A 27,875-nucleotide genomic window follows, 5' to 3' on the forward strand; every position below is an offset into this window, starting at 1 on the left:
TACTCTTAGTTGGGGGTGCACAGTTGCTTCCCTATTCGCTAGCGGAGACCTCAGCTGGCCTACCGTATGCCTCATGCTGCGACAATCGAGACATCCCCAGGAGCAGCTTCCTTCTTCTTTGTCTGTACCTATGCTGACGCGCGAATATTCGGCTTGATTCGAAGTGGCGCAGAGCATGCCTAAAGAATGTCTTAGAAAGGATGTTAGGTTTGGGTAAGAAAGAGAGTGGAGTTGAGCTAGCTTCGGGCTGCCTTCCCCCGCCTCGGGACTCGGTGGGGTGGGCCCTAGCGTGACATCTACATTATGCACTCTCGAAACGAATGATTATACATGGTGACTGTGTTAGTTGTGCCCCCCATCTCGTCTACTACAATATGGGATATAGCCTATCACCGTTTGCTAATGTCCCTTCACGCCGCTGCTATGTATCCTTAATACCGAGATGCGCAACTTGTAGCATAATGCTTGGCTTATGCCTACAGCCTAACCTTGCGTGTAGAAGCCAATGGAAAAAAATTCTTTGTAGCCTTATCAGTGGGATATTGCCTCTTCTCTTTCGTATAAAATTTTGAGCGTGATTAGGCGTGGCGCTGGCGGTGCATTGCCTGTGTGAGTCTTTCTGCTCAGAGTGAGGATCGGCCAACACTGCAGCAAATGGCGCACTCCTCACACAGCACGGTTCCCGGATAATCTCGATTTATTGTGGTTAAAAAAGAGGATACTTCACTCATTATTCGATACATGACGCTTCTCCATCTACAAGCCCTAACCACTTGTAGTAAATGAATTGCGTTAGGAAATGCGCTATCCGGGTAATTGCAACCCGAGGGGATGCCCGAACCTTAAAACCACGTCGAGCCCACATTTCCTCTTCAACGTCCTTCCTCGCCTTCTTCTTTAACATTCACGATTTCATATCCCTTGCTTTACTATAAAAAAAATCAACCATGCCGCAAGTACTCAACCCCATCCTCCCAGGCTTCAACCCCGACCCCTCCATCATCCGTGTCAAAAATGACTACTACATCGCCACCTCAACATTCGAATGGTATCCTGGCGTTCAGATTCATCACTCGACCGATCTGGCAAACTGGACTCTCAAAATCCGCCCATTAAATCGAAAATCCCAACTTGACATGCGTGGCAATCCCGACAGCTGCGGGATCTGGGCGCCTTGTCTTTCGCACGACGGCGAGAAATTCTGGCTCGTGTATACTGATGTTAAACGCAAAGATGGGAGTTTTAAGGACACGCATAATTACATCGTCACTGCGGAAAAGATAGAAGGACCATGGTCGGATCCAGTGTACGTCAATTCTTCGGGGTTCGATCCGAGTCTTTTCCACGATGATGATGGCAGGAAGTGGTTCTTGAATATGATACAAGACCACCGAAGACGGCCCCGATCCTTCGCTGGGATTAGAATTCAAGAGTTTGATACCAGAGCTGGGACGCTAGTCGGCCCTACAAAGACCATCTTCTACGGCACTGATCTGGATTTGGTCGAGGGTCCGCATTTGTACAAGCGTAACGGCTGGTACTACCTCCTCACTGCCGAGGGTGGTACGGCGTACGAGCACGCATGCACACTGGCGAGATCAAGGGAAATTTGGGGACCGTATGAATTGCATCCGCAAAAGTATATCCTGACTTCCAAGGACGCGCCATACGCTGCATTGCAAAGAGCGGGACATGGGGATATCATTGATACACCAGATGGGAAGTCATACTTAGTGCATTTGACGGGTCGGCCCACAACACATAAGCGAAGATGTGTGCTAGGGCGTGAGACAGCAATTCAGGAAGCGTATTGGGGAGAGGATGATTGGCTGTATGTCAAAAATGGACCGGTGCCATCGCTGAGTGTCGAAGTACCCGGAACGCGCGATGACTCTGAGTACTGGGCTGAACAACGATATGTGTTCGACAATTCGAAGGGTCTACATCATGACTTCCAATGGCTCCGGACTCCAGAAACTTCGCGCATCTTCAAAATCGAAAACAACCAGCTCCAATTGATCGGGCGTGAAGCCATCGGCTCCTGGTTTGAGCAAGCCCTCCTCGCACGTCGCCAAACACACTTCTCCTACGACGCCGAAACTGTCATCGACTTCAGCCCAACCGACGAGCGACAATTTGCCGGTCTAACAGCCTACTACTGCCGTTACAACTTCTTCTACCTAACTGTGACCGCGCACGCAGACGGCCAGCGGGAACTCCTAATCCTGAGCTCTGAAGCCTCTTGGCCGGAAGGCCGGCTTAATTTACCTCTCGCCGAACCGGTTAAGATACCGAATGAGGGCAAAGTAAAGCTCGGGCTGAGCATCCGCGGCAAGGAGCTTCAGTTCTGGTATGCACATGGTGAAGGGAAGGACTTGCAGAAAATCGGACCTGTGTACGACGCCTCGATATTGTCCGATGAATGTGGCGGCCACCAGGCTCATGGGAGTTTTACGGGTGCGTTTGTGGGATTGGCTTGTTCGGATGTGAATGGGACGGCAATGACTGCTAAGTTTGATTATCTTGTTTATCGACCTGTGAGGCATGAGACGGACCGATATGAGATCTAACGGCTTAAGAGATGAATGAAGGATTCAAGCACAAAATAATCCGCAGTTAATGCAGTTAACGTAGGTGGTAATAGAGTTAGCTACTCCACTCAACTTATCTACCAAAAAAGCTGTACTGTTGAACAAAGTCTTCGAATACTACTAACATTAAGCTATCTGTGAGGCTAGGAGGAGCACCAGAGGCATGAGGAACTGGATTGATTTCTAAAGGAGGGCAACTACAGGTTTATATAGTACTGGGTAAACCTGTCATGTGACCTAAGACCAGCAATAGCTCTAGACCGCTGCAGGTGGCGTAGGTTGGCAACAGTAGGTTAAAGAAGTGTAGGTAGATAGAGCTTAGAGAGCTCTGTTACTATAAACATACCCCCTAGCTTAAATAAAGTAGTTATAAACTTTTTACATTTTTATTTTAGCAGTGCCTTAGTAAGGCTGTCTATATGTAACGGCACAGGCAAGACAATGGGTCCGAATGCGGTGGGAATCCACTCAGAGGCATATGGGAGTGCGTGGGGACTCAGAACCTGGGAATTGCCATTAACACCTATAGGCCTTGTACAAAGGATATTAGAAAACTACTAAGCTAGCTACAGGGGCAAGGTGCAACTAAATACATAGAGGAATAGGGGTACAGCAGGGGGCCGGGCAGAGTTAGGGCTAGGTTAAGGTTAGGGCTAATACAAGGGTCTTCTAGAGGTTCTAGGCAACCTAAGATAGAATAATTAATAAGAATTGTTACACTACTCCCCCCTCTATAAACTAATAGTTGCTATTAGTAGTAATTATAGTACAAAGTATTACTGTTATGTCCTCTGCTTTCTTAAACTAAAACTAGTCTAATTTAGCTAGGTGTCCTTGCTAAGTATTCCTTTGCACTGCTAGCAGTGTCCTCTAAACTAAACGCTATGCGTGCGCGTCTGCTTTAATAATGATCTGTATAGATGTCTAGCCTATTAATAATTAAGACTTGCCCTTTATTCTTTGCTATCTATGCAGTTATTAATCTTAGGCGTGCGTTTAGTATAGTAACATTTAGGCATTATTAGGGGTAATTTAGTAGTTAGTAGGGGTTAACTAGCAGTCTTAGCTAGATTAGCTGCTAGAGGTTAACTTTAAATTAGGTAGGTCTAGCTTTAGGTTCTATAGAGGTGGGTTTAGCTGTTAACAAAGTAGTAGTTAGTAGTTAGAGGTTAGTAGTAGAAAGTTAGCTATTAGTAGTTGTCTTTAATCCTAATAAGTTATTAGTAGTCTTTAGGTTTATACTTTAGCGCATTCTATGCAACTTTTCTAAAGGTAATTTTAATTATAGAGAATAAAAAGTTTTAAACCTAAAAGCTTTAGTTAATAAAAGGTCTCTAGTATTTTATCTATAAACTAAGTAGTTTAATATAACAGTGTGTAAGTATTATAATTTAAACTAAATTAGACATGTCTTAGAGCTTAGACATAGTTATATAAATAATTAGTAGAATATTATAATAAAGCTGTTACTAGTAAAACCAAGTTTTCTAATATAATGTAACAGCACAGGCAAGACAATAGGTCTAAATGCGGTAGAAATCCACTTAGAGGCATATAGAAGTGCGTGGGGACTTAGAACCTAGGAATTGCTATTAACACCTATAGGCCTTGTACAAAGGATATTAGAAAACTACTAAGCTAGCTACAGGGGCAAGGTGCGACTAAATACATGGAGGAATAGGGGTACAGCAGGGGGCCGGGCAGAGTCAGGGCCAGGTCGAGGTCGGGGCCGATACGAGAGTCTTCCGGAGGTTCCGGGCGACCTGAGATGGAACGATTCATGAGAATCGTTACACTATAGGCCTCTAGGCTGTAGGTTTCTAGTAAATATGTAGCTAACTAGTAAAGATCTTCTAGTATAACTAGCTTTAGTCTATGTTAACATGTTTAAGCTTAGTTTAAAGTTTTAATAAATTTTTTATATCTATTTTAATTATTTCCTAATTATTACACTAGATAGTAAAGTTATTATTAATTAAAAGCTAAAGTTAGGTAAAGAATAGCTTCTACTACTCTATGTTAGTACTTTTTGCGTCGCTAAAGAGTTAACCTTCTAGCTAGCATAGTAGAAGAATATATATAGGCGGATAATAGTATGCAACAACTGTATGCAATAGGACTTGCTTATAAAAAAGCTAGAAGCTCTAGCTTTGTAATTAATTTAGTAATAGTATACTATAAAGTAGCTTTTTAGTCTACTACTAAACTAAAGAGCTTAACGAAATGTTTATAAAAGCTTTAATAAGTTACTAGACTATTTATAAATATAGTAGTTAATACTTTACAAAGCTAAAGCTTTCTATAATTAAGCTTAGAGAATAGACTATTTTAAAAGTCTTTTAATACTTCTATTATAAAATGTTTTATATAAAGTAAGTAGCGCCAGCAATGTAGAGCTGTAGCTAGATGCTATTAACTAGAATTAGTAAAGTAGCACGCTAATATTACGTGCGCATGTGTAATCTTAAATTATATAAATAACACTAAGTAAGTATACTAGCTATTAATAAAGTTTAGTTCTGTTATTATTAGTAGTTTTAGTAAAGACTTTTAAAGTTTTATAAAAAACTATATTACTGTAAAAACAGGGTATACACTTTGCAATTAGAGGTGTGTTAACTAACAAGGGCGTGACTGTAACATAGGAGTAGGATTAGTACCCGCCTAATTTCTAAGGCGATCCTCTGCTCTCTAAAAGGGGTTTCTACAACTAGCTATATACTTCTTTAGAGAGCCAGGCACGGCAGCGCTAGTAGCGACAAATCTAGTATGCTGTAGGTCTAGTTTAAAGTATTACCTGTCTAGGATGCCCGGCTTTTAGGCCAGGTAGGCGTTATCTGGAAAGTGCGGGGTTGACGGCACGGGTCCGGAGTCGTCCGGGACTGCCTAGTGCGGTCTAGGCCAGGCTATGTCGGCCTAGGACATACCTGGATAGCCGGTTGTTACAATTACATAGTTATATTCTACTTTACTTTAAATTAAATTTAGTAGTAATCTTGTTAATAAAAAGAGTTTAAACTAGGTAATGTATTTTATAAGCAAGTAGTTTATATAAGTAAATAGTCTACTCTAATAAAATTTTAGCACCTTATACTTTAATTAATAATACACCTACTAGTTAATTAGCCTTTAACATACTAATAAAAAGATTAAATAACTATACTAAACTACTTGTTTATTTGTTTATTTTTACACAAGGACTTTTATACAGTTAAAACAGCTTTATCTAGCAGTTTAATGCTTTTTTTTATAAATTAATTATATTTATATTACCCTATGCCTCTAACATTTATATATGGGCTACGTCGAAAGCAGAAAATTCCTCCCCGCCAGCTCGAAGGTCTCATCATCCAGTCGCGCCGATATCCGCCGCTGTCAGGGGACATAATAGGATAATGAAGCTGCCCTTAGAGCATGGCTAGGACTGCTTTACACTGTGCTCTTATCCTGAGGTCAAAAAAATTACATGGCGCTGGCGCGAAATTCCTTAGCCTGCAGGCAAGTAGGGGTTGGCTTACCAGGAGCTGTTGCTGTCTTCTCACTGACTTGTACACACTTCATTTGGCCATATGTTTAGACCATCCGGAGACCTCTGATGTCTTACTCGAAAGTATGTCTAAAGCGTTTTCCCTAGAAGCTAAAGACCGATTGGCATGAATTCATCAGAAAGGCTTTGTATATCGCTGTAGGGGATCGAATTTCAGGCTTCTCAATGTTCATCGTAACATCGGCCAGCCTATTCACACTTTCATTGACTGGATTGCTAGGAACAGTGTTCAACAGGGAAAAGATCCCTTGGCTGATACAGTTGGGATAATTCCCTCAACTTCTTAAGTTTTTGGGATATTTTAACGGTGAAATGGGGTTAGCTGGGAATCCTGTCGTGCGTGAATTTATTCCGTCTATATATATTCTTCTTCTGTGCTTGGTAGGAGGTTGACCTTTTGCTACTTGCAACAAATCCCAGAGGAGCTAGAGAACTTTCACAAGAGTTCCCCCATTGTTCGAAAACTATATCGCAAGGTGAGCTGGATGGGCTGATCGAGGGCATATATAGAGAGGGGAGCAGACAATTAGGTATTGAGAGACGACCTAGGTATATTAAGGTGAGGTGTATAGTCTCTAGAGCTCGAGAGAGCTCAGAGGTGAATATATGTAGTAAAAAGAGCGCTAGTCCTAAACAGGAAAAGGGTGAGAGGCGAAAGACCTACATTCACCCCCGACGCAGGGTCACGTGAGTCAATATCACGTGTGACACGTTATATCTTTAGCGTACCAGTACACTGATTTCCTTTTGGAATGGTTTTGCTCAGGGGGAAAAAGACTCTTCACTCTGCATCGACGAACAAGGTTCCCACAGCAAGTCTCTTTTATCTAAGGTACTCGCTAGTCTTGTTGACCCAGCAGAATCTCTTGTCGAAGAGGGAGCCGCGACCTGCGACCCGCGATATTTTGGTTCGTTCTTTGATACCGCTATGAGAAGTCAGGGTTGCAAAATCTGTGCGAAATCTCTGGGTATTAGTATGAGTTAGACGCAGAGGGAAATGCGCTCCTCGTCAAAGCATGCCGAGCTCAAAAGCAGAATTCCGTCTTAGTATTAATCGAGGGCAATGCTAAAGCATTTGCACTGGAATTTCGTGGGTTAGCAGGATTAGTGGTACCTCGTCGGATGGCCTCACTTTCTTACGATGCGGCCAAGAATCTGTTGTGTTCGCCATATGAGGATCCTCCCTTGGATAGGTACCTAGATCCCGATCCCGGGATCCCACCAATAAGCAAGGTCATCTCGAGAATACGCCAACCTATTCAGCGCGTGAGGCTAGGAACTGTCCACTTTAGAAGCACTCCTTTTTCACGGCGCGGATACTTCTATCCCAAATATTGTCGGACAAACGGTGTTCACATTGCTGCCAGGCAGCAGCAATTCTCCACCATATATCCTTACTTTACTGTAGAGGTATTAGAGGCCATTAGCGCCCTTGGCTCTAAAGGGCAGACTCACCTGGACCTTGCCGTTTACCTCGCTGTGTGGGGAACACCCACCAATCCTGGAAACAGCAATAAAATCATCGGGATCAACAAGAAGTACTATTTGTCAACATTCAGCGTACAAGTTTTCAAGCGTAACGCTTCAACGCTAGGAGACTCGTCGAAGCCCTCTTGAAAGGTATCTATCGAAGGATTTGTCGCACGTGAAACTGGTTCACGTGACCCGCGCAGAGTGAATGTGGGTCCTTCACCTCTCACGCTTTTTCTGTTTAGGACTAGCTCTCTTCTAGCTACTATATATTTACCTCTGAGCTCTCTCGAGCTCTAGAGACCTTACACCTCACATCAATCTACCTAGGTCGCCCCTCAATACCTAATTGACTGCTACTTGCACTCCACCCTCAATCAGCTCTAACCTTGCGATAGGGTTTACCCGGATGCGGTTTGTAGTGTAACACGTCGGACACTACAAGGAAGCTAATTGAGCTTTTCAATTCTGTGGCAAGGATATAGGTGAGTGGAGACTTCTGTAGTAAGTTATTGGGTCCCAGAATTAGATGCCAAGAAGCAAAGGAAGAAGCAAGTTTCGACGAAAACGCTAGAGGAGCGCGGAAAATGTATGAAGGCTCAGCGGGGCGCACCTGCATTGGTTACCCGAGGGAGGTATTCATTGGCAAGTCGCTCAAGCTCAGGGCTAGATGCTTCTGGGGCATTGGATGTGAGGAAGTCGATTGACAAGGTGTGGTGAGATAGAGGATGCAGTGGTTTTAACATATCTATTCTTGCGAAAGTTTTTGTGATTGGTCTTGGAGAATGAGTCGTGGTGTTCTTCGAATTGTAAGGATGAAATTCTAGCAATCTTCACGGTGGTTCTTTATATGTGTTGAAAGCGCATTGTTGCCTCTTCTGTATCAAAATGGATAGCAGATCTACGCATCGACCCTAGTCGCAGGCGTAACAGCGTACTTGTCCGCTTGGAACACCAACTCCCTCTCATTTCGCAAAGATGCCGGATCGACATAAAGCTTCAACCCCATGCCCGAACCCCCGAGCCCAAACACCCTAGCCACAAGATATATTTCACCCAGGTCTGATTCGGCCGACAGCTGCATATTTTCCATCATGTCACATTGCGGTTGACTGCAAAAAAAGGGGTAGCTCATCTCATAGGGGGTAGTCTTAACCTCAATACAGAACTTAGGGGAGCGACCTTCCCATTTTGAGCGTGTGAGGTAACCCTTCTCAATGAGAAGGGTAGTCAAGGCGCTATTGCGATCTTCGTATATGATGTCCGTAATTTCTTTATCCGGCCAGCGGACAATACCATGGTAGCTGGGGTGAACACTGATGCGGCCACGGATTCCGCTTTGCCAATTGTCGAGGTTGAATCCCGGGAGAGAAAGGCTTTGGAGCAATTCAAATACCTGTAGCATGTTAATCTGTTAAAGTTTCTCGTGCAGGGATATAGGGAGACTCACGAATAACTCTCCTGCAGCTCCTATCTTGAACTTCTCCTCTCCATCGTATGGCGAGCGTAGGGCGAGCCTAGCGTTGAGTCCAGAGTCGGCAGAGAGGTGAGAGGTTACGACCCCCCCAGCCTTGGGTAGGTCTGATATATCCCTCGCTTGACGTATCACTGCGTCTAACAACTTTCGATAAAGGTCGGGTAGCTCTGAGGGTATCGGGGAACCTAGAGAGAGTAGTTCACCCGGGCTCGGATCACTCGGGCAAGAATTCTCGCTTCGGGTGTGGTGAGTGGTGCTTGGCTGAAGGGTCGGAGTTGTAGGATAGCCAGGGGTACTTTGGCTGTCCGTTAAGTTTGTATTGCCAGCAGAGGAGTCCGAATTATAGCCTTCGTCCTCTATTGGGCGCACGATTCCGTCTACCTCGATGATACCATCAAGTTGGAGGAATTCGTCTACGACAGATAGACTCGACGCAATAATAATGGAACTAAGACCTTCACTTCCAGAGATATTCTGGGCCCCGAGGTGCTTGAGAAGTCTGGTGGGCAGGTGTCTTTCAAGGCAAATTTGTTGACGTCCTTTGCACCGTGGGACAAAGAGATTGAGTTGACCGTTCTCTGAGACGAGATGGAAGTAGGCCGTTTCCCGCTCAATTGTCACGGCTTTACGATCCTGGACGATTGATACCGTTTTTGATATGTCGTCACTGAAATAGACAGAAATTTGCTGTAGAGTTTGGTACACCGAGGAGCCTTCCTCTCCGCCCGTGTTGATCCCGAGGTGGGCCGCATATCTGACTTTGTTAATATGTACAATTTATTCGGAATAGAAATACTCACCGATAAATGGCGTAGGCTTTCTTCCTCATATCGCAAGTCAACTGTGGGTCTAGCTCATTGTCCTGCACATATGTCTTCTCCTCAACTAATCTAGAGATGTATCGTGTTCCCAATCCGAGAGCAAAAAGAAATCGCTGTAGTGAGTGTACCTCTTCGAGCGAGAAGTCGAGTATTCGGACCTTACCTTCGAACATTGCCCCATATTCTCGACGATCTACAATTGCAAAATCTGTCGAGCAATCATGCCATTCGGTAGCTCCAGATTGGGTTTTAATAGGAAGGCATTCACAGTTCCTCAGGCTTTCCAGCGCTTCAGAGGTTGGGTTCAGCGCACAGATATTTAGCATCTCCTGGAGCGCGGTCGTTTTATCTGCTTGTTCTAAGACCTTCTGTGTGAGAGCCACAATATGCATCGCGAGGCTTGACTTTGGGATGCGTAGCACTCTCGTGAAGAAATTTAGGTGGCCTTCGTATGTTGAGGCCAGGGAAAGTTTTCCAGGTAGTTGAATCCGTGCGTCGGCCCAGACGCAGGATGATGGGCAGTGCCAACACTTCTTGTTTGGGTCAAAGACTAGACTGTTCTCTTCGAACTGTAGTCTGTTCTGAGTCAGGTCTACTCAGTCAAACGAAAAACGGACTATTTTACATACCTGATGCGATGGGATTCAATCTTATCCACTGCCTCTTTGCCCAACATCTTGTAAATTTTGGGAATTTTTGCTTGTTCGTCCGCGGATGTGAGGTATGCTCTATTATCCTTAATGTCCCGAAGGTACTCCAGAAAATCGGCACACCCAGCCGTGCGAGCTCCAAGCGTAATCTTAAAGAGATTAGAAAGATGATCGTATCCTTTGATTGTGCCGAGGCAAAACTTCAGATTGAACCACTCCGGTGCCTCCCAAAGGCAGGATGTTAGTGATATCCATCGAGCGGACTCTTCAACCTGTGCTGGTGGGAGGAAAATAACGTCATCTCGAAAAGCGGCCCTAAAAACGACTTTTAGTGAGCAGCATGTTGAGGTGTGGCTACACTCACTGAATCTTCTCCACTTCCCATGACGAATCAAACTTCTGAAGGTTGGTGTATATCTCAAAAACAACATGACTCTCAACATGCACCTTGGCTCGAGCTTGCTCTAAGAGCTTCAACCAGAATGATACGTCTCCTTCCACGCCGACCCCAAACTGCTTCAGAAATTCCCATTTGCTTGCTGAAATATCTGTCAGGCCTTCTAGCTCTTTGAGGAATCCAAAATCAGCGTCGAGCCCCAGACGGCCGACAACAGCACAGAGTTTTGGCAGTGGTAAGAAAGTAGATGCAAGGTTTCGAGTATGCTGCGAGTTAAGGATTGGAACTTCCACGGCCTTGAAAAAGTTGTCCCAGGTATCTATGGTTTGATAATGGCTCCAGGCCGTCTCTAACACACCAAGGATGAATTCTGGTTTCTTCTTGGCAACATACTTGAGCTCAGTTGACATTTCTCCGATAGAGTTCCTTCGGCTAAGTTGAATCGTGTCCTTTATTTGAAGAAAGGAGTCAAGCCATTCAGGTCCTGTGCGGTCATTACGATGTCCGAGCTTTCTAAGTGCTCGATAGTAGGCTGGGTCGAGAACTCTAATCGCTTCCCTCAACTCGAGGGGAACTGGGCTCCCCAAAACTGTTGATGTTGTATAACTGCCTACCAATCGAGGGGAGTATGTCCATACATTATCTATCGCATTGGAAAACCACACACTGTCATCTCTTTCCTTGAGCCGAAGGGATACGCCTTGAGGTGGCAGTTCTGTATGGTTCCAAAACATGAACTTGATATGAGAGAGACTCTCTTTAAAGGTTCTGCCGAACAAGCTGTATCGCTGTTCAATCAACGGGAATACCCTAGATGGAGGGCAATGAGTGATCCCAATTTCAACAAAAAACCGTTCCCAACTCTTGTTTTGCAGTGCTTTTGCATCGACTATAGCTAAGGGGAGGTCATCCGGGATTTCAATCCCCCCTGATGTTGGAAAATAGATGCTCGCATTAAGCGGACGGGCCCATTTTCCGGTGCTGAGAGGCACAACAGGGAGTTTCTTGACGGAGAGCCTAAATTTGCGGGCGGCAAAAGTAAGCAACCGTGCGACTTTTGTGTGCCAAGAACTCTGCAGTGGTGTTGAACGCATGCGAGACTCGGTCCCGTTTTGGTCGAGGTCTTTTTCCAACCGCTGGAGGAATTCTGTGATGTCCAGGTCTTTTGTACCTAGTTTCCTCAAAATAGGAAGATCCAACTGCTTATCGTACGATTCTGATATATATGCAGATGATCCACCACGAACATCTAGGAGCAACGGCTGGGTATCTTCCCCTCTAAATCTTTCCGGCACAACACGCAGCTGATTCGCGTTCCAGGAATTACCATTGCTTTCGGAGACGAATAGGTTGCGTGTTCCCAAACTCGCAAGGATCCTTTGTTGGAGTCTACCCCAGAAATCATCCGCGATATGGTCGGTCGGGATGTAACTCACCCAGTGATACTTCAAGGTAGGATGACGCAGGAATTCATCGATACTGTCCATAAAGGTATCGCAGCTTCTATTAAGAAGATGGCAATTCCATTGTGAATCAAACACGTCTTCTCGGCTTGCTTGGGTAATGAAATCGGATTGGATGAGGAACTGTAGTCGGGTTAGCTACTCTGTCAGCAGCATCCGTTCACAGGTCCACCAACCTTGTATCCAACCTTTCGGAGGGGAAGGAACGCATAGACATGTTGTTCCTCTAGTACAGGGACAGTGTTTTTCATCCAGAGGGAATGCTAGGACAACTTCGGCCTGGTCGATATCTTTACGAGCGCTGTCTTTTGGCATCTCATGCACCAATTTCCTGGTGATCCAGTACAGTCGAATGAACGTAGTCGTCGAGCCGTCAGCGGTAGTGACACACTTGGAGATATTTACTACTTTCCCATACGCCGCCTTCGAGCGATACGTGTGCCTAACCTCGGGATGTTCTGCCAGTTTGATCTGGACTGATATTTCTTTCAGCTTTTTTAGAAATAGCAACAGGGTATCAGGCAGATTGATGAGCTCGTTTCTTAGTGCCTCGCGGTCGCAGTTGTCCAGGAGATGCAAGATCATCCGGGTTCGTACTCTTTTAGGGAGACTGAGGCGCTCCTCGTACATGGGAGTAATCATGCCAAGTCCATCATCTCGATCCTCGCGACGGTACTCGAACGCGAATGAAAACGGTCCAGACTGCACATGGACCTTCTGTGCGACCTTGAACACAGACTTAAATCCAATGCCCTTTTCGCCAACGTAGCCCTGTTTACATGTCTTGGTGCTTTCGCCGATTGAGCAAATGGCTTTGATGTTTGCTTCAGAGAATCCGTCCTCATTCGAATCGATCACGATTTGATCTTGATCGAGACAAAATCGTAGCCAAGGTTCGTCTAGGTCTTCTCGCGCCCTATAGTAGCGATTGTCTTCGGCATTTTGAATGAGTTCATAGACAAAGCGGGAGTCCTTTGCATAGAGGTTGGTGGCGAGTCTGATTTGGGAGAGTACATTAGCATTGTAGTCGACAAGGCCCTCTTAGGGTCATTTAAGAAAGGAGGAAGGTACGTGCGTTTTTGTCGATGCACCTAGTTTTCGCCTCTGGTTGTTATAAGCAGTGAGTATGTGCGGTTTATTTCTCTGGAGGAATTCCGTATCCTCCTTCGTCAATCCGCCATTTTCCATCCGAACCCCATCAATGAAACGACGGGCACCGTCTCGTGACGCCTGCGTCATGTTCTCGGCTCACTACTCGGGGCGTGAATAATGAAAGTAAATTTAACACCGGTATGGTACAAGCAGGTAGAGGAAGAACAACATAAAGATTGCGATCAGAAAGCAAATCAGATTTAGCCAATTTACCTCGAGCGTACCGCCAGCTATATACCCAGGCGTTTCAAGCTAGATGCCACAAGAGGGGCGAAGTTTCAGGCGCATAGCTGTGCCGCAATAGACCTCGGGTTCTCAGGCCAGTGTTGCTACTGCGCGACATCTTCCCGCTCGTTCAAGCAAGGCGGTCTCGATCCCTCAAATTTCAGCTATTGTATTCATGCCATGCTTGAAGACCGTTCAGAAGTTTCCTATTAAGTGATTCGTAAACTTCAACATGGGAAATAGAATAACTTTACCAATCCAAATCACATTTGGTTGCTTGTATCGCTGTCCCGTATTCTAGAGATACTAGCGGTTGTGATTCCGGCCTGTAGGTGCTCTCGCGGCGTGTCCAAAGGGTGCCCCAGCCAATAATTGGCTTGTTAAGCGCCCTCTCCAAGAGTCTTTTTTGGAGAGTGCTCCGTACTTCGCCCCTAGTGGAAGCACTACGCGCCGAAGGGGAACATAATACCAAACACTTTGCAAGTTGAAATCGGAAAGGCTTTCGCTGTCAATTCCATCTTCTTAATTCCGTTCTTGTCCCCGTAAGTGATTATGTCGCGGGCGGTCCTTGCCTCTTTTGCTTGTTTGAAATGGCGTTTGAAGTCGTGCTCGCTGTTCAACCGTACCAGGGCGGATCGCTTGATTCTTGTCCTCTGAAAAATCCGGGTTCTCGACTGGGCGGTATGTCTTTGTCAATCATACTCTAACCATGGGCTTTTATCATTCCGAAACGATTCATAACCTTGCTGTGAGCCCGGAAGTCAATGCAGATCATTCATATGGTTGTCTTGTGCTTTGTTGTATCCTTTCATTTCTTTGGTCCGCCTCCTGAATGGGAGCCGGTTCGCCGCCGCACTTCTTCTTGAAGAATCGGACCTAGAAACCAGACATATGGGCCCACAGTTGTACGTCAGTCTTCGAATGGCCAAAGAGCCCGATAGACGGTAGGCTCACGTCATTGTCTATGCTAGAGAGTCGGCTCGGAGACTGGTAAACTCGTCTAGGAAAGTACTCCCTAGCGTGAGGCTCAACGTCGCCGAGGGTATGCTTTTCATGTAGCAGCATGGGGAGGAACCGATGGAGGTGTTTTCCTTGCTCTATGCCTTAGTTGGATCCCGAGTGCTCGCTCATCAGCAGCATCTTTCCTCAGCTGGTTTAGCCTGAGGCAAACAGCATCCGGGGGCCCCATTCTATGCTGATATGACGACCGGCTCGACATCCTCATCTTAAGCTATTTAGTTTGTTTCTCTAGACGAAAACACCGTGACATGGCTGAAGGCCTTATCACCGACTCTACGGCCAAGCTGTTTTCATGTGTTTATTCGTGGATAGATGTTAGCGGTTGAAGAAGGAACTAAATAGCCAAGAGATGAGATATATGCCTAGGCTGGTGCAGGAGCTAGAGACTGTTCCTTGATCGGCGCAGCAGGCTCCGTTTTCCCCTTGGTGTTCTCCTTCAGTGCTGCGGTCTCCGGGGCCAGCTCATCCTCAGCACCCTTCGATGCCCATAACATCAGGTAGTTACGGGGTGGATTTACGGCTCCGCTCTTGGTTTCAATGTATATATCAGATGTTGGCCATTGACAGCACTCTTGGCGGCATAGGACCCAAGTTCTAAGTGACGTAAACAAACCAATCTTGAAGCAGAGGTCTCGTTCGGCCAAAGATCCATTTCCGAAGGAAGCCAATTCGTGAGAATGGGTTCAAGAAGGGCGGAATTCTCCTTCCAAGACGCTCCAACTTGCGCGGAATGGGGCCCGGAGCAGCGGGGGCCGATTCTGTCCGACCCAGGCTTGCATTCCAATCGGGCAGTTCTCTATTTCTCTAAAGTTAGCTCCTACTCTAACTCCTCGATGATGCGTGATCCCAGACTCGGTAGCTTGGACTAGAGATGAGCCGGCCCATTTATTCTCTTTGGCCTACTCTTGCCATTTGTGTACTTTGCCACCTAGTATTCGATTAGTTAGCCCAGCTCCTGTCTCTAATCCCCAGGCGTCATCGTCTTTCATCTCAGAGTTGTTGGACCTCTTTAAGAGCTTTTTGGCAGTCGGAAAGGCAACCGGTCGCGTCAGGAAACGGAGAGTCGGCAAGGGGGTTAACACGGGACATATTGGGTCTATATAGCTAATTTATGGAAGGCAACCACTCTCCAGATGGAAGGCCACGAAAGCGAAAGGGGTGAAGCGTTGCAATCGCACCCATATTTCTAGTGCTGGCCCACCCGCAGCACCCCACTAGTGGGCGGAAGAGCGTGCTGGTGCTGTTATTTCGCGGCCGGAATGTGCTCGACGCCGCTGACCGCTGGGAAAATCCAGGGCTTACAGTCGTATCAACTGACCCAGGAACAAACTTCAGAGCCTGCTGTTCAAGCTGCAGGTCGTGATAGGGTAGACAGAAAATGGGCCCTGGCTGTTAGTGGGATAGCCTGTACGTCGAGCTTCTGAGCGACAAGCTGGCTGGGCAGGTGGCTGGCGTCGCCCACCAGAACGGTCGTTCAGTGGTTGCATAGCCGATTCAGCTGTGAACTCCAACGTCGCTCCAGCGCCACCTCTACGACGTGTGCATTCAGAATAGAAGCAATGTCTAATTTGACAGATTACATATACTAGTTGTTAGGTGGCGCTCGCAGATGAGTGTGTTAGGTTTTAAAACTCGCACAACCGCTCCGATTTTTGCAACTCTCCTCTTGGTTCCCATTCCGAGTAGTTAACGTCCTTTAGGCAACTCCATTTTTCTCTTATCAAAATCGATATACCAATGGCCAAGAAGGACAGGAAGAAATTAGCCGACCTATTGCTTTGGGGACTCATACAATTAGTAACGCTACCCTACCACCGCTTTTTTACGTATAACACTCTCAAGCCCGCGTTAGAGATTCAAGAGTATGCAACAAGGGGCGTGGAGCGCAACTCACTAGACCGGAAAAAACTGCACTCCTTATTATGCGGCTGGCGAACTCGAAAGAGAGATGAACTCGCCTTTGTTTCCGTGGGTGTATGACAATCACATAGAAGTCCTAGGGTGAACACTCGGAAAACTGACGGATTTGGTAGGGCGTCACTATTACTGCAATTGTCACTGCCTCCTTTTCGTGGCCTGTTATTCAGGATTCATACTGGCTTGCGTCCGGCGTCTGGTATGCTTCCCTCATGACATCTGTCTGTGGGATCCTCATATCAGCGCAGCAAGTGTCGCTGCTTACGCTCGTCGGTGATCTCCCGGTGGATCCGCTAGCCGCATCTTCAAAGACAATCCAACGCCATCTTAACCAAATCCTTATAGATTGCCAGCCCCCAATCCGCGACTCCGATGAAGCTGCGCATGAATATTCTCAGCAATGGGTTCTCAGCTGGAAGCAGATCTTCACATGGCAGTGTCCTATGATGTTCTTTGGGTACTCAACTCTATTATATTTCGTTGGGCTGACAGTTATTGTGTGCACGCCCTTGATCGAAGAAAGGAAGGGCCCCACCATTAACGTAGGATTTCCTTTCAGATTTAGTTGCCGGCAGCTAACCAAACAATACTTAGGTCGCGATTACCTACCTCGTGGCTTCCGGGATATCCTGGGGTTTATTCGCGTACTGTTCTCTCGGTGGCTACCGTGCTATAACACTCGACGGAGATCCAGATGATACTGAAATCGCTTGAGGGGGCGAGGCTGGGAGGCTAAAAGACATAGCAGCGAACAGGTATGAAATGAAATAAGGATAACGTAAAGAATGTCAGCGAAAGGGGCTCTACAATAGGCTGCCCAATCAACCTTAGACATAGTGCCTATTAATACTCTATAAATTATATAGCTCCTTAGACTTGTTGTATAACTTGTACCTATGTAAGATTATAGTTACAAGCCTAGATATCGCTTCCAACATCTATTTAGCCTAATTTAACTATCTAATTACCAGCACTTATTTAAAGACTCCTTCTCTATTCTAGTCACCTGTGGAATATTATTAAGACTATTGTTGCTATGTTCTCTAAGGTCTTAATTATACTTAAAGGGTTATTCTAAGAGATTAATCAGACTAGAGGTTCTAGATTTATGTAGCTAAATAATTAACAAATAGTAGAGATGTTAAGGCTTCTATAGACGAGACTAACTCTATTATCTACAATTATAACAGAATAGCCCTATAGGGACCTATAAGGAGGCTAGATTAAGAATTTAGATAGCGTCTAGCATCTAAAGGAAAACACTCTATCTTACCTCTAACTATTAACTATATAAGCTAAATCCTTGCTAATTTAACTTATCCATTCCTATTAGCTTCTATTTAATGCATATAGCTATTGTAAGAGGTATCGAGCAGGAAGCACGAGGCACAGAGAGGGAATGCAGGATAGGGGGTGTGTAGCAGAGCTACAAGAGAGAGAGTAAACCTTAGGGTCAGAGGCAGAGGTACGGAGGCCGAGGAGCCTATATATCCCGTGCCAAGCCTAGGGTACTCAGCTGTAACATAACCGTGAAAGCTATGCTAATAGTATTATAGATTTAAATGCCTATTATATTTTAAATTCGTACCCTTTAGGTTAGTTAGATGTTTAAAACTAGCTCTAGAAGTTAACTAGTATAGGTTAGAGTTTATATCTGTAACAGGCGCTCGGATCCATAGGATCAGCGGCACGACTATATGCACTAAGCGGGAGCTAAAAGGCATGCACAAGTTAATCAGCGAGGGTTCAGCTTGCACAGTCAATATCGATGCGAGATAGGATATCCCCTAGATGCCAGCTCTCATCTAGATCTTCGATCTAGTCCGCTTGCAGTCCTAATAGGTCCAACCCGTCACAACAGCACTACAAGTATACAGTATCCTTATGCAAGATGCTAGAAACTGCCTCTTAATACTACAAGAAAGCCATATTTAGAATCTTGCATATAAATTCTACGTAGTTGCGGTGCTACAAGTAGTTGATTCTGTGGCTCGAGTGATGCGAGTGAGTTTTGTCTCCTCATAATAGTCCCCCGTACACGAGGGCTCCGCACAGCTACAGGCTAAGCTTTTTATCAATCTAAGTAAATTACATAGTGCTAGTTACGTAAGACGTGCACAATTGTATCGCACTAGTCTAGATTAACGATTACCTTCGTTAAAGGTACTAACTCGCGTAGCGAACTTGCGTGAATCTTTCTGCGACAGCAGCCACTACGCTAATAGTGGCTTTTAAACACTGCAGGGAAGTTTGAAGACTTAGGTAGAACTATTCTGTTAATTTTAGTAGCAGCAAGAGCGTAATGATAGTGCTATAGCAGGAGAAGTCTATTTCGCGGCAAAACGGGGCTCTCTACAAATTAGGCACAGCGACAGCAACGTAAGAGTAAGGTTTAGGTGCAAAAGTGCCTGCATGTTTAGGATTACTTATAGCGCATGCCTAATGTAAAAAATATAGTAGGTGTTAAGGAATATGCAGAGTTTAAGGGGTGAGAAGTTCAACTTATAATTTTTCTCACCACGGGGGATTTCTCGCTTCACAGGGATGGATGTTAGTAAGTACCGTGAGATTGTTGAAGTGGCAGGTGTACCTAGTAGGGTGAGGTATGTAGGATTGGATTAAAGAGGTAGCATCAGTTGAAGATGTTTACACGAACTGATGCAGGAGATAGTGGGTAGTGTAGGGTATATAGCCAGAGCTGCGCTCCTCATCTAATAAAATAACTTTACACTTAACTTCTATCAGAAATAGCCCGGAAAATGGCCAACTTATGTCTGTGCAATAACCTGAACGACCGGCGTAACTTCACTTTCCAGCACTTCTAGGCCATTGGTTTTCCCGATTGAAGTGTCGGGGCAAAATGCCTCAACTATCTTCAACGCCGCCTCCTTCAAAGACCCCGGTGGTTCAGTTTCTACGAGCGTTTCTTCGTTATCCCATTCATCGTCTCCAATGCTTGGTTCGATCTCAGTTACTGCGCTTTCATCGGCATCTTCTACCTTGATCACACTTTCATGTATCGGTCTGTCGCCGGGCTCACTCACAGCCTCCACTTGTCCATCGCCTTCTGACTCTCCAGATGCAAGGGGAGGTGGAACCAGTGGGGAAGAGGTCGATTGGATTTTCTCTGGCGACACCCCCTTATCTGCTAGTGCTGTTTCTGCTGCAGCATCTTTCTGAAGCGGCTTGGTCTTGGACAACAGCCCCGTTCCAAATAATGAATCCGGCGTAGGGGTTGCCGAAGACTCCCATGACGGCTCGAACTTAAACTGCGGCACACCGGTTGTGCAAGTAAAGTCTCCTTTAGGTTGAGCTTCTGTCTTTGGTATTGGCTCGAAATTGAATGGGGATTTGGATGTGAAAGAGAATTGCTTAGGCCAATCCTCGGTTCTAAGGAATTCTTTTGTTTTCGGCGACCGCTTGGTTTTGAGGGGTGATTCGGTCGTGAAAGTGAACTCTGACCTGGGTAGCATCTCAGTTTTAGAGACACCTTTAGTCATTCCCTCAGGCGATGACTTGGCTGTGGCAGGGAGCACTGTTCTTGGCGGTGAGTCGAATCTGAAGAGGTCCTCAAATTTCGGAAGAGGTTGCCCATGTGACGATCTGGTTGTGAAAGAGAACTCTGGTTTTGCCAGCGGCTCGAATTTGACCGGATCTATCTTGGGTTGCTCTTTCAGCCTAGGAGAAGAAATTGATGTCAATGGGACTGGTGCAGGCAATGCTTCGCTTTTGTACAGTTGCGAGTCCTTCGCGGATGTCAGCAGCTCAGTCCACAGCTCAGTCCGCAGCGAATCAAGTCGCGCTACTGCTCCCTTAGTGTCTTCTATATTTTCCAGCTTCGGCGCACTCGAAGCACCTTCTTCCTGCTCCTCAATCTTCGGCTCAGGCTCTGGTTCTGCAGACTCTTCCACGAGTGTCGTGTCTTCGACAAGAGACATCTCATAGTGCGCCAACAACTGTGTAGCAGTAACGGTCTCTCCACTTTTAGCAGTCTTCTTCACAAAATCTTTCCACTCGATTTTCAAACATCCGTTCGCATCATATGGCTTAGCAACTTTCGCGAATTTCGCCCAATCGCTTAGAACCTGCTTTGCTCTCTCCTTGCTGACCTCGAACCACTCCCGATGGCTCTTACGACACCACTCGGCCTTACACATGCGCTCCCGGCGCCATTCCTTGATCAGCTCGTAGTGCGTGAGGGTCTCTACTCGCTGCGCGTGTGGGACGCCGTCCACCTGGAACAGCAGATTCGGCGTGTATCCGCACTCGGACCAAGATTCGAGACGCCTCGAGACGGAGGATGCGGTCCAGCCAATCTTTACGTGTCCGGGAGAAGACGTGCGGTCGAATATGTAAAGCGAGCCGGTCTCGAAGTCTCGGTCTATCAGGTTATCCTGGATTTTGGATGAGACGGAGTCGGTGGGACCTGGTTCTGAAATGTGGGCACGGAACTCAGATAGCGGAGGTCGGGGGGATGTCCTAGATCGAACTGAGGAAGCATTTGTGGAGGTTTTAGCATCACGATGGCGGAGATTGTATCGTGGTTGGATTTCAGGGGGTATAGGTGCTATTTCAAGACTGGTGATTGAAGATCTAGAGGGCGAAACTAGGGAGTTCAACGCGCTCGAGACGGGTATGGGAGGTGTTGTATTGACTTCATTGGGTGTTGGGGTATTGTACCGGTAGCGGAGCGGGCTGGCCGTAAGCGTGGGGGAAGCCGTTGGCGTAGTATAAGCTGGAGGTGAAGTGGAGACTGGAGGAGTGGGGTAAGCTGTGGGCGTGGTGTTGGCTGTAGGGGCCGTGTAGGCTTGTATAGCACGACTGGGAGTTGATATAGTTGAGACCGTGGCAGCACCTCGGAGGGCAGTGTTTGCTCCCAGAGAAGCGGGAGAGACTGCGCGTCTGGATTGCTCGGTAGCGTGTATCGTAATCTCATCCAACCACCTCTCAGCTAACGGTGTCAAAAGCCCAAGGTCTTCTATGCGATCTCGATGATAAGCGAATCTACAGCAAACAGATAGGATGTATTCTTCGATTAGCTGTGTATCGACGGCCTCAGCTGGGAGATCATTGATGATTTTGTGAAGTTCGATCGCGCGCCTATTGTCCTGCCTCTCACAAGAAGCCCTACACCTAGCCTTCCTCGATGGAGCGTAACATATGCAATTTTTATTTCTAGAAGGATTATGAGCACGGAATGGGACAAACCAGGACACATCTTGGTTGAGAGCCATCGCTGGGGTGGCGTGAGGAAGAGACGAAGTGTTTGCTGGTTACCGTTCTGGCCTATCCGACGGTAGACGCGGATTAATGTGTTCTAGAGGATGACAAGTGGCCTTGGAGCGTTCTTCTGGTCAGGGCCTGCAAAAGATGCCAAAAGGACGAGGTGAGCTGCTGTGAGGTTCGTGAACTACCACGCGGCCCTCTTAATAGCGCGTCGTGAAGTGCATGTGGGTGGGATACGAGACCACTCTGCTCCGCCACAGAGGCGCAGTCTTACTGTCCATGATGCTTCTGGCAAATCACATTGGTTAGCGGGACGGCCCGCACCTTTTGTTTTTTGGCGCTGAAGCTGTTGGCGTCTTTTACGACGCGATCCGCCTTGCCTTGTCGCGTGGTTGTAGGCAACCCCACTGGATCGTTCAGACCCAACCATGACAGTGGTTGCCTGTGACGCGGCACTTTTCCCGCGCAGCTGCGCCAGACTGGGCATCCATCGCCGGTGTGCTCATGCAGGGGTTACTCGAAGACCACAAGGCTTCGGCCGCGATAGTTCGTTAGCAAGCAGGCTCTGGGGCTGCATCTCCGGGGCTAGACTGTGCAGACCCCGTCGTTCTTTGACGGAAGAAGCCCTCGGGCAGCACCTGCAAGACTTGCCCGTGCTCGCTATCTTGAAAGAGCTGCAATCGATAATTCTGAACTGACAAAGCCTTGGACCAGCAGTTGCGAGACTTGCCCGTGCATGATCAGTATTTTCTTTGGCAGAGCACGATCCTTCTCTTCATTGTGCTAGTTTGGTCGGTAGACGTCGCTAGCTCAGAATTGTGCTGGGTGGCGTTGGAGCAATGTTTGGGCGCAATGCGAGCTTGCTTGGCGGTGTAAGATCAAAGTTCACAGAAAGGGGGGAGAGCTCAATAAAGTTGTCACATGGTGTGGAGGAGCGGCAGCCTTGCGCAAAAGGAAGACGCGGCAGCCTTGAACCAGCGGCCGCAGTCAGACGTGCGAACAGGGGGTCAATGTGTTGTATCGCGTGCTGTGGGCCGTTGATGGTCCGTTGCACGGTCAGCTGTTCTCTCCGGACTTCATTTCTGCACAACTAGCAGCCACAAGCTTGTCAGCCACATCAGATTGTACTAATTCGTTTCCGCTGCCAAGGAATATTCGTCCCCCCCACCAAAATTACTATCCGTGCGCAGGTCCGACCTTTGCAGCAAAAGTAAAAGCAGAATCAGCATGGCAGCCCCGATTCTGAGGGCGATACACATGAATACGAATACCTGATGCCGCAACCAATGGGCACAGCGCCTTGGTACAATGCGGATTTGGCCTTTTGCTGCAACCTACAGCAATGGGTATCGTGAATGTTCAATGCCTAATTGCTGGTCTAGTGATCTGTTCCTCACCCCAGGACCGGAGTCTAGCACAAAGAAACTTGACTTCAAGTTAGACCGAATGATGGGGATCGATGGGGGGCAGAAGGGGCGCGACTCAAAGTACCAATCCAGATAAGAGTGCATTCGGCTTCTACATCATGTCAGGTAAGCATGCTCGATATACAGCTCGAAATCAGCCCTCACAACTTTTCAGGGCCAGAAGACGAGGTATCCTACTCTACAAATGCAATAATACGATTGGAGAGACGGAACGGAGGTTCTTGAAGGCCTCAGCACCATGATCATAGATCTGTAGAGCTCATCAGAGAGTCAACTATAGAAAAGGAGCGTTTGCTGAAGTCGTGGCATTAGCAAGGCCGCAGTCATAGTTTCGATATTGTTAGAGGCCAAATTGTGCCTTGCGGGCAGGTAGCAGGCAAGGATAAAGAAGCTCATCTGACTCGGACGCTCGAGAAAAGATGAAGTTGGCGCCTGCGCTTAATGCCGGATCGTGATTGGGCCAACATTACCACGGAACGGTGAGAACGAGCAAGCTACACGGAATGGGACTAGTGCGGAATACCTGAGGCACAGGAATGTGTGGTTGGCGGAAATAAAATGCTCCACTTCTCGTTCTAACTGCTCCGGATACCAGCAGTTCAACTCTGCTTCCCACCGCTTCATTTAGCGCAGCCCAACAGCATTGCAAGGTTTACGCAAGAGACTTCGAAAACTAAAACGAAAAGAGCTAGCTCCCGATATGAGTGCCCCTCCGGACCCACATTCCAAGCATCTACCATAACGATCCCCAAGAAACCTCCTCCCTATCCTCACAGGCTCCGGCGCTAGCTACCATACAAACAAAAGTCCTACGGGGTCTTTCTTCTCGGCAAGAACGAACCTCCTGACGACTCGAAAGACTGCATAGACGTGGATATCGTGGCTATACATGGCTCGAATGACTTATATCGCACGTGACATTAGTTCACGTGACCCTTCGTCAGGGTGAACGGCTCTTGGCTCACTCTTGTTTCCTATTTAGGACTAAAGCCTACATCGTTAGGACTACTACTATATAGTCGCCTCGGAGCTCGCTCAAGCTCCTTAGTCTCTGCATCTCAGCTTAATCGACCCAGCTTAGCTCTCACCACCTTAATTGACTGCGTACACCTCTATATGCCCTCCTCTATCATCCATCAGTTCCACAACCGGCCCTGCGAAGAATATGTCAAGAGGTATTGTTGACTGGAGGGAATGAGGAGGGAGAGGGGTGGATGGATGAACAGTCGGATGGTACAAGGGGAGTGAGGGAGGTGAGAGCTATGAGGAATGAGAGGGAACTGCATCGTGGTGAGATGTTGAAAATGACACTAGATGTGCAGAGGAGATGTGATGTTCCTTCTTGGTCTGGTGGGCAGCACAAAGAGTTTTCCCATGTATGATTTGGGTATTCTAATGTTGTTTAGTCGTTGCTATATTCATGCACCTCATGTCCTTGTGCTTAGATAGTGTCCACAGGTGGATACACACAACATTAGGCAGTTATTTCCCCTAATTAGTTGACATGCTAAGTTAGCGTTCATAGCCTGCACAGTGACAGCTCTAGGTAGACTCATTCATGTAGAAGCCCCGAGATGAGGTTAGCAATTTCATACTGTTCATCTATCTCCTTTAGGCTATGCTATATTGCCCCATGACATCAAATTTCTCGAGAGGGTAGGAGTATTTCCTAATTAAGCGTTTTGTTAGAGTACCGACACTTGAAGTCTCCAAAATATCGCAGAGGGAGTTTCAAGATGTGAACAAAGACATCAAAATGATCCTTCTAAACCTTCGCTTTATCACCGAGCCGCCGCCACGAGGCCAAAACATCCTTACACAACTCCGTCATTGACGTATTCACCAACAGAACCCCGTAACTGAAACTTCGATCCCAATCTCCTTCTGAAACCATTCCCGCATCGTGATGGCTATCAGCGAGTCGATACCCGGATTGGCTACTGACGTGTTCACGTCCGTCTCGCCCGGCCTCATATGCAGCATCGACTCGACGGCTGCGCTAAAGCCGGCGATCAAGATGGCCAGGCAAGCCTCCTGGTCCTCGTGCACATCGTCCAACTAAGCCTTAAGAGACGTTCTGCCGCTGGCTCTCTCGTCGACGTCTTCATCGCCATCATCGGAGACCAGGTAGTGCTGCAGGCGTGGCTGCTGGCGCCATGAGGCTTGGATGCCGCTCTTGAGGCCCACGATGAGTTCAGTAGGGCCGCCTGAGCCGGGGTTGGCGTCCCATGATAGCTTCAGCGAGCAGGTCGTGCAGATCCGTCTCGGAGAGGGCGTCCATGCTCTGGTGCAGCGCAGTCTCGATGTCGGACCGACAGTCGTGCCTATGGACGTAGCCCAGGCCCGCCAGGTGACTGATGTGCACAATCGAAGCTGCGAGTCCCTGGTGTCGTCGTTCACGCAGATTCCTTTCTATGAATAAGTTGGCCGCAGCGTAGGCTGTCTGTCCCGCGTTGCCTGCTACAGCCAAGGCCGAGGAGAAGAGAGTGAAGAAGTCCAGCTCGTATTTCTTCTCCTGGAACAAGCGGTCGAGTCCTCAGTCCCCTGCACCTTAGGCGCTAATACCGCTGCAAAGTCGGCCCACGGCATGTTTATGAAGAGGCAGTGTCGCCACTACGCACCGCCATTCATAACACCCCCCACGGGGTGCATGGCTGCTTCAATATATGCGTATATCGCTGCCAGTACCTTGCGGTCGCCAATATCCACAGCCATGGTGTAGACGGTGGCCTCTTTGCGGGGTATGAATTCGATGACTGAACGGGCGTTGGGGCACCAGCTGGCGAGGACGACATTTCGAACACCATGAGAAACCATCCAGTTACAAATAGAGATGTCGACATCACCACTGGGGCCAAAAAGGACGTAGGTCTTGGCCGATGAAAAGGGACCGTCATGCTGTGGGGGCAGGACCCTGGCGGTTATCTTCTCTGTGATATTCCAATTGATAACGTTTGATGGCAGAATTCGGGTTCTTGAATTAGCTAGGATCGATTTCGTGAATACCAATGATACTTTTGCGAACATGATCAAAGGATGCTTGCTGGAGACCATCACTGCCAGTGTGGCTCTTGATCAATTGGTCAAGCTTGGCACGACTGAATCCAAGCGTGATTCCATCGCGACTCGCTGCAACAAGACTTTGGCGCAAAATCTTGACGTTTGGCAACGAGGCACGAACCAACTTCAGCAAGGAACTCTCGCCCCCCGGGCTGCTCCAAGCTGACGAATGTCCGTACATTTCCAGGCTACACCAGTTGGAAGTCGCGCTCCGTTAGGTATGGATGAGAGAACGTTATGCTATCGTGGTGTCTAATCTCAGACGTCGTTTGGTAGAGGTTAATCCTGTGCTGAGAAGCCACCAGCTCAAGCACTCAACTGAGGATCGCCGGAGCGCCGTGTATCCAGGTGGCTGTATGAGCGTGTTCAAGGACACTTTCGGCAATCAGAGCCGTCAAAATGAGATGTAGCTGAATGCTGTCGTCGGGGGCCACTTCGTTGGTCACCGATGGAGGACGTCAGATCCAGAGATGGTGACGGTGGAGCCATTTGTGCTTGACACGGCAAGTAGTTTCTGACCAGATGAAGTATCACGACCAATGACAAGATGCATGTCTTCACCATCTCGACAGCTCAGTGCGCAAAGAGAGGAAGCTGAGGACTCTAAGGAGACTTGGTGCCTGCTCGTAGTCCTTTGGTAATAGGCTTGAGTCTGAACGATGTTCCGTTGTTCGTCCACAACGATGGCCGTCCCGCCTCTCGAACAGTAGCAGATTGCGTGACCACCTCGAGTGCCCTGGCGCTAGAAAGGCGGTTAAGATTTCTCAGAGGCCGGACACGAGGAATATACAGAGCACCCTCTTGCAGCTTTTTCTCTGGCTCTTGCGTCCCAACACCTCTTCCAACTCGGGCCGGTCCTGGCTAGCAAGCAGGAGATTTGTGGCAAGTATCGAGGGGTCGACTGCATCGGGCAGCTCGACATCGAGAATTTGGAGTTTGAGTTCAGGAAACTCGGCTCGAGTGCAGCGTTCAAAGCCCACTACCATGGCAGCGTGGGGGTTCTCCCAGTCGTGGCCCCTGAGGTTACCCAGAGAATAGAGCCAACCGTACGAACGATCTAATCTTTAGAGTACGAAGTCAGTGTATGTCTCACAAGCATTTCGAACACTCGCATTACTGACCTCCTAGAGGTTGAAGAAGCATTCTTCATCCATCTGATCAAAGATGGGGGCGTCCAAGTCCCAGAGCAGAAGTACACTCGTGCCAGGGGGCATTTTAATCCCCCAAGACCGACGACTGAGGTGATCTGGGTCTGATTCGCAGCAACAAGCAGCTCTCTTGTCCGAGATTCCAGCCGTATTACGGAAGCAGAACAAGTCGGCCTTCTAACCAAGAATCCAAGACAATCTCGCTAGTGTGTGATAGCATCTGCGGTGTACTAGACAGAGGGTCGTGCAGGAATTGAACAGCATTATCCATTGCTTATGAGAGC

The 27,875-nt window shown here is 47.4% G+C and overlaps 7 protein-coding genes across 7 annotated transcripts; 4 read left to right on the forward strand and 3 right to left on the reverse strand.

The window, feature by feature from the left end:
• Nucleotides 1–890: 890 nt before the first annotated feature.
• BDR25DRAFT_396627 (beta-xylosidase) lies at nt 891–2,591 on the forward strand. The gene has a single exon (XM_033698451.1). The coding sequence runs from the start codon at nt 948–950 to the stop codon at nt 2,568–2,570; it is 1,623 nt and encodes a 540-aa protein (XP_033541636.1). The 5' UTR covers nt 891–947; the 3' UTR covers nt 2,571–2,591.
• A 3,295-nt stretch (nt 2,592–5,886) lies between these two features.
• On the forward strand, nt 5,887–7,816 carry BDR25DRAFT_361333 (uncharacterized protein; the record flags this gene model as incomplete). The annotated part of the gene is made up of 10 exons (XM_033696395.1): nt 5,887–5,965; nt 6,044–6,123; nt 6,169–6,201; nt 6,258–6,398; nt 6,427–6,474; nt 6,524–6,697; nt 6,776–6,820; nt 6,863–7,118; nt 7,154–7,685; nt 7,747–7,816. The coding sequence occupies 10 exons, from the start codon at nt 5,887–5,889 to the stop codon at nt 7,814–7,816; spliced, it is 1,458 nt and encodes a 485-aa protein (XP_033541637.1).
• A 693-nt stretch (nt 7,817–8,509) lies between these two features.
• BDR25DRAFT_380700 (uncharacterized protein) lies at nt 8,510–13,655 on the reverse strand (the record flags this gene model as incomplete). Its single annotated transcript, XM_033697673.1, has 8 exons — nt 8,510–9,004; nt 9,059–9,839; nt 9,886–10,482; nt 10,536–10,871; nt 10,921–12,539; nt 12,593–12,679; nt 12,864–13,413; nt 13,492–13,655. 8 exons carry the CDS (start codon nt 13,653–13,655, stop codon nt 8,510–8,512), a joined length of 4,629 nt encoding a protein of 1,542 aa, XP_033541638.1.
• A 30-nt stretch (nt 13,656–13,685) lies between these two features.
• Nucleotides 13,686–14,992, forward strand: BDR25DRAFT_361335 (uncharacterized protein; the record flags this gene model as incomplete). The annotated part of the gene is made up of 8 exons (XM_033696396.1): nt 13,686–13,721; nt 13,773–13,994; nt 14,037–14,085; nt 14,126–14,227; nt 14,292–14,478; nt 14,555–14,737; nt 14,765–14,835; nt 14,877–14,992. 8 exons carry the CDS (start codon nt 13,686–13,688, stop codon nt 14,990–14,992), a joined length of 966 nt encoding a protein of 321 aa, XP_033541639.1.
• Nucleotides 14,993–16,550: 1,558 nt separating this feature from the next.
• Nucleotides 16,551–17,444, forward strand: BDR25DRAFT_319053 (uncharacterized protein; the record flags this gene model as incomplete). The annotated part of the gene is made up of 3 exons (XM_033691790.1): nt 16,551–16,781; nt 16,847–17,272; nt 17,325–17,444. The coding sequence occupies 3 exons, from the start codon at nt 16,551–16,553 to the stop codon at nt 17,442–17,444; spliced, it is 777 nt and encodes a 258-aa protein (XP_033541640.1).
• Nucleotides 17,445–19,416: 1,972 nt separating this feature from the next.
• Nucleotides 19,417–22,116, reverse strand: BDR25DRAFT_307089 (uncharacterized protein). Its single transcript, XM_033690777.1, has one exon. The coding sequence runs from the start codon at nt 21,962–21,964 to the stop codon at nt 19,499–19,501; it is 2,466 nt and encodes an 821-aa protein (XP_033541641.1). The 5' UTR covers nt 21,965–22,116; the 3' UTR covers nt 19,417–19,498.
• A 3,461-nt stretch (nt 22,117–25,577) lies between these two features.
• On the reverse strand, nt 25,578–27,586 carry BDR25DRAFT_319055 (uncharacterized protein; the record flags this gene model as incomplete). The annotated part of the gene is made up of 6 exons (XM_033691791.1): nt 25,578–25,898; nt 26,072–26,367; nt 26,399–26,605; nt 26,963–27,185; nt 27,241–27,500; nt 27,565–27,586. 6 exons carry the CDS (start codon nt 27,584–27,586, stop codon nt 25,578–25,580), a joined length of 1,329 nt encoding a protein of 442 aa, XP_033541642.1.
• Between the last annotated feature and the right edge of the window lie 289 nt (nt 27,587–27,875).

This window comes from Lindgomyces ingoldianus (assembly GCF_010093535.1).
Source record: "Lindgomyces ingoldianus strain ATCC 200398 unplaced genomic scaffold BDR25scaffold_43, whole genome shotgun sequence".
NCBI classification, from domain to species: domain Eukaryota; kingdom Fungi; phylum Ascomycota; class Dothideomycetes; order Pleosporales; family Lindgomycetaceae; genus Lindgomyces; species Lindgomyces ingoldianus.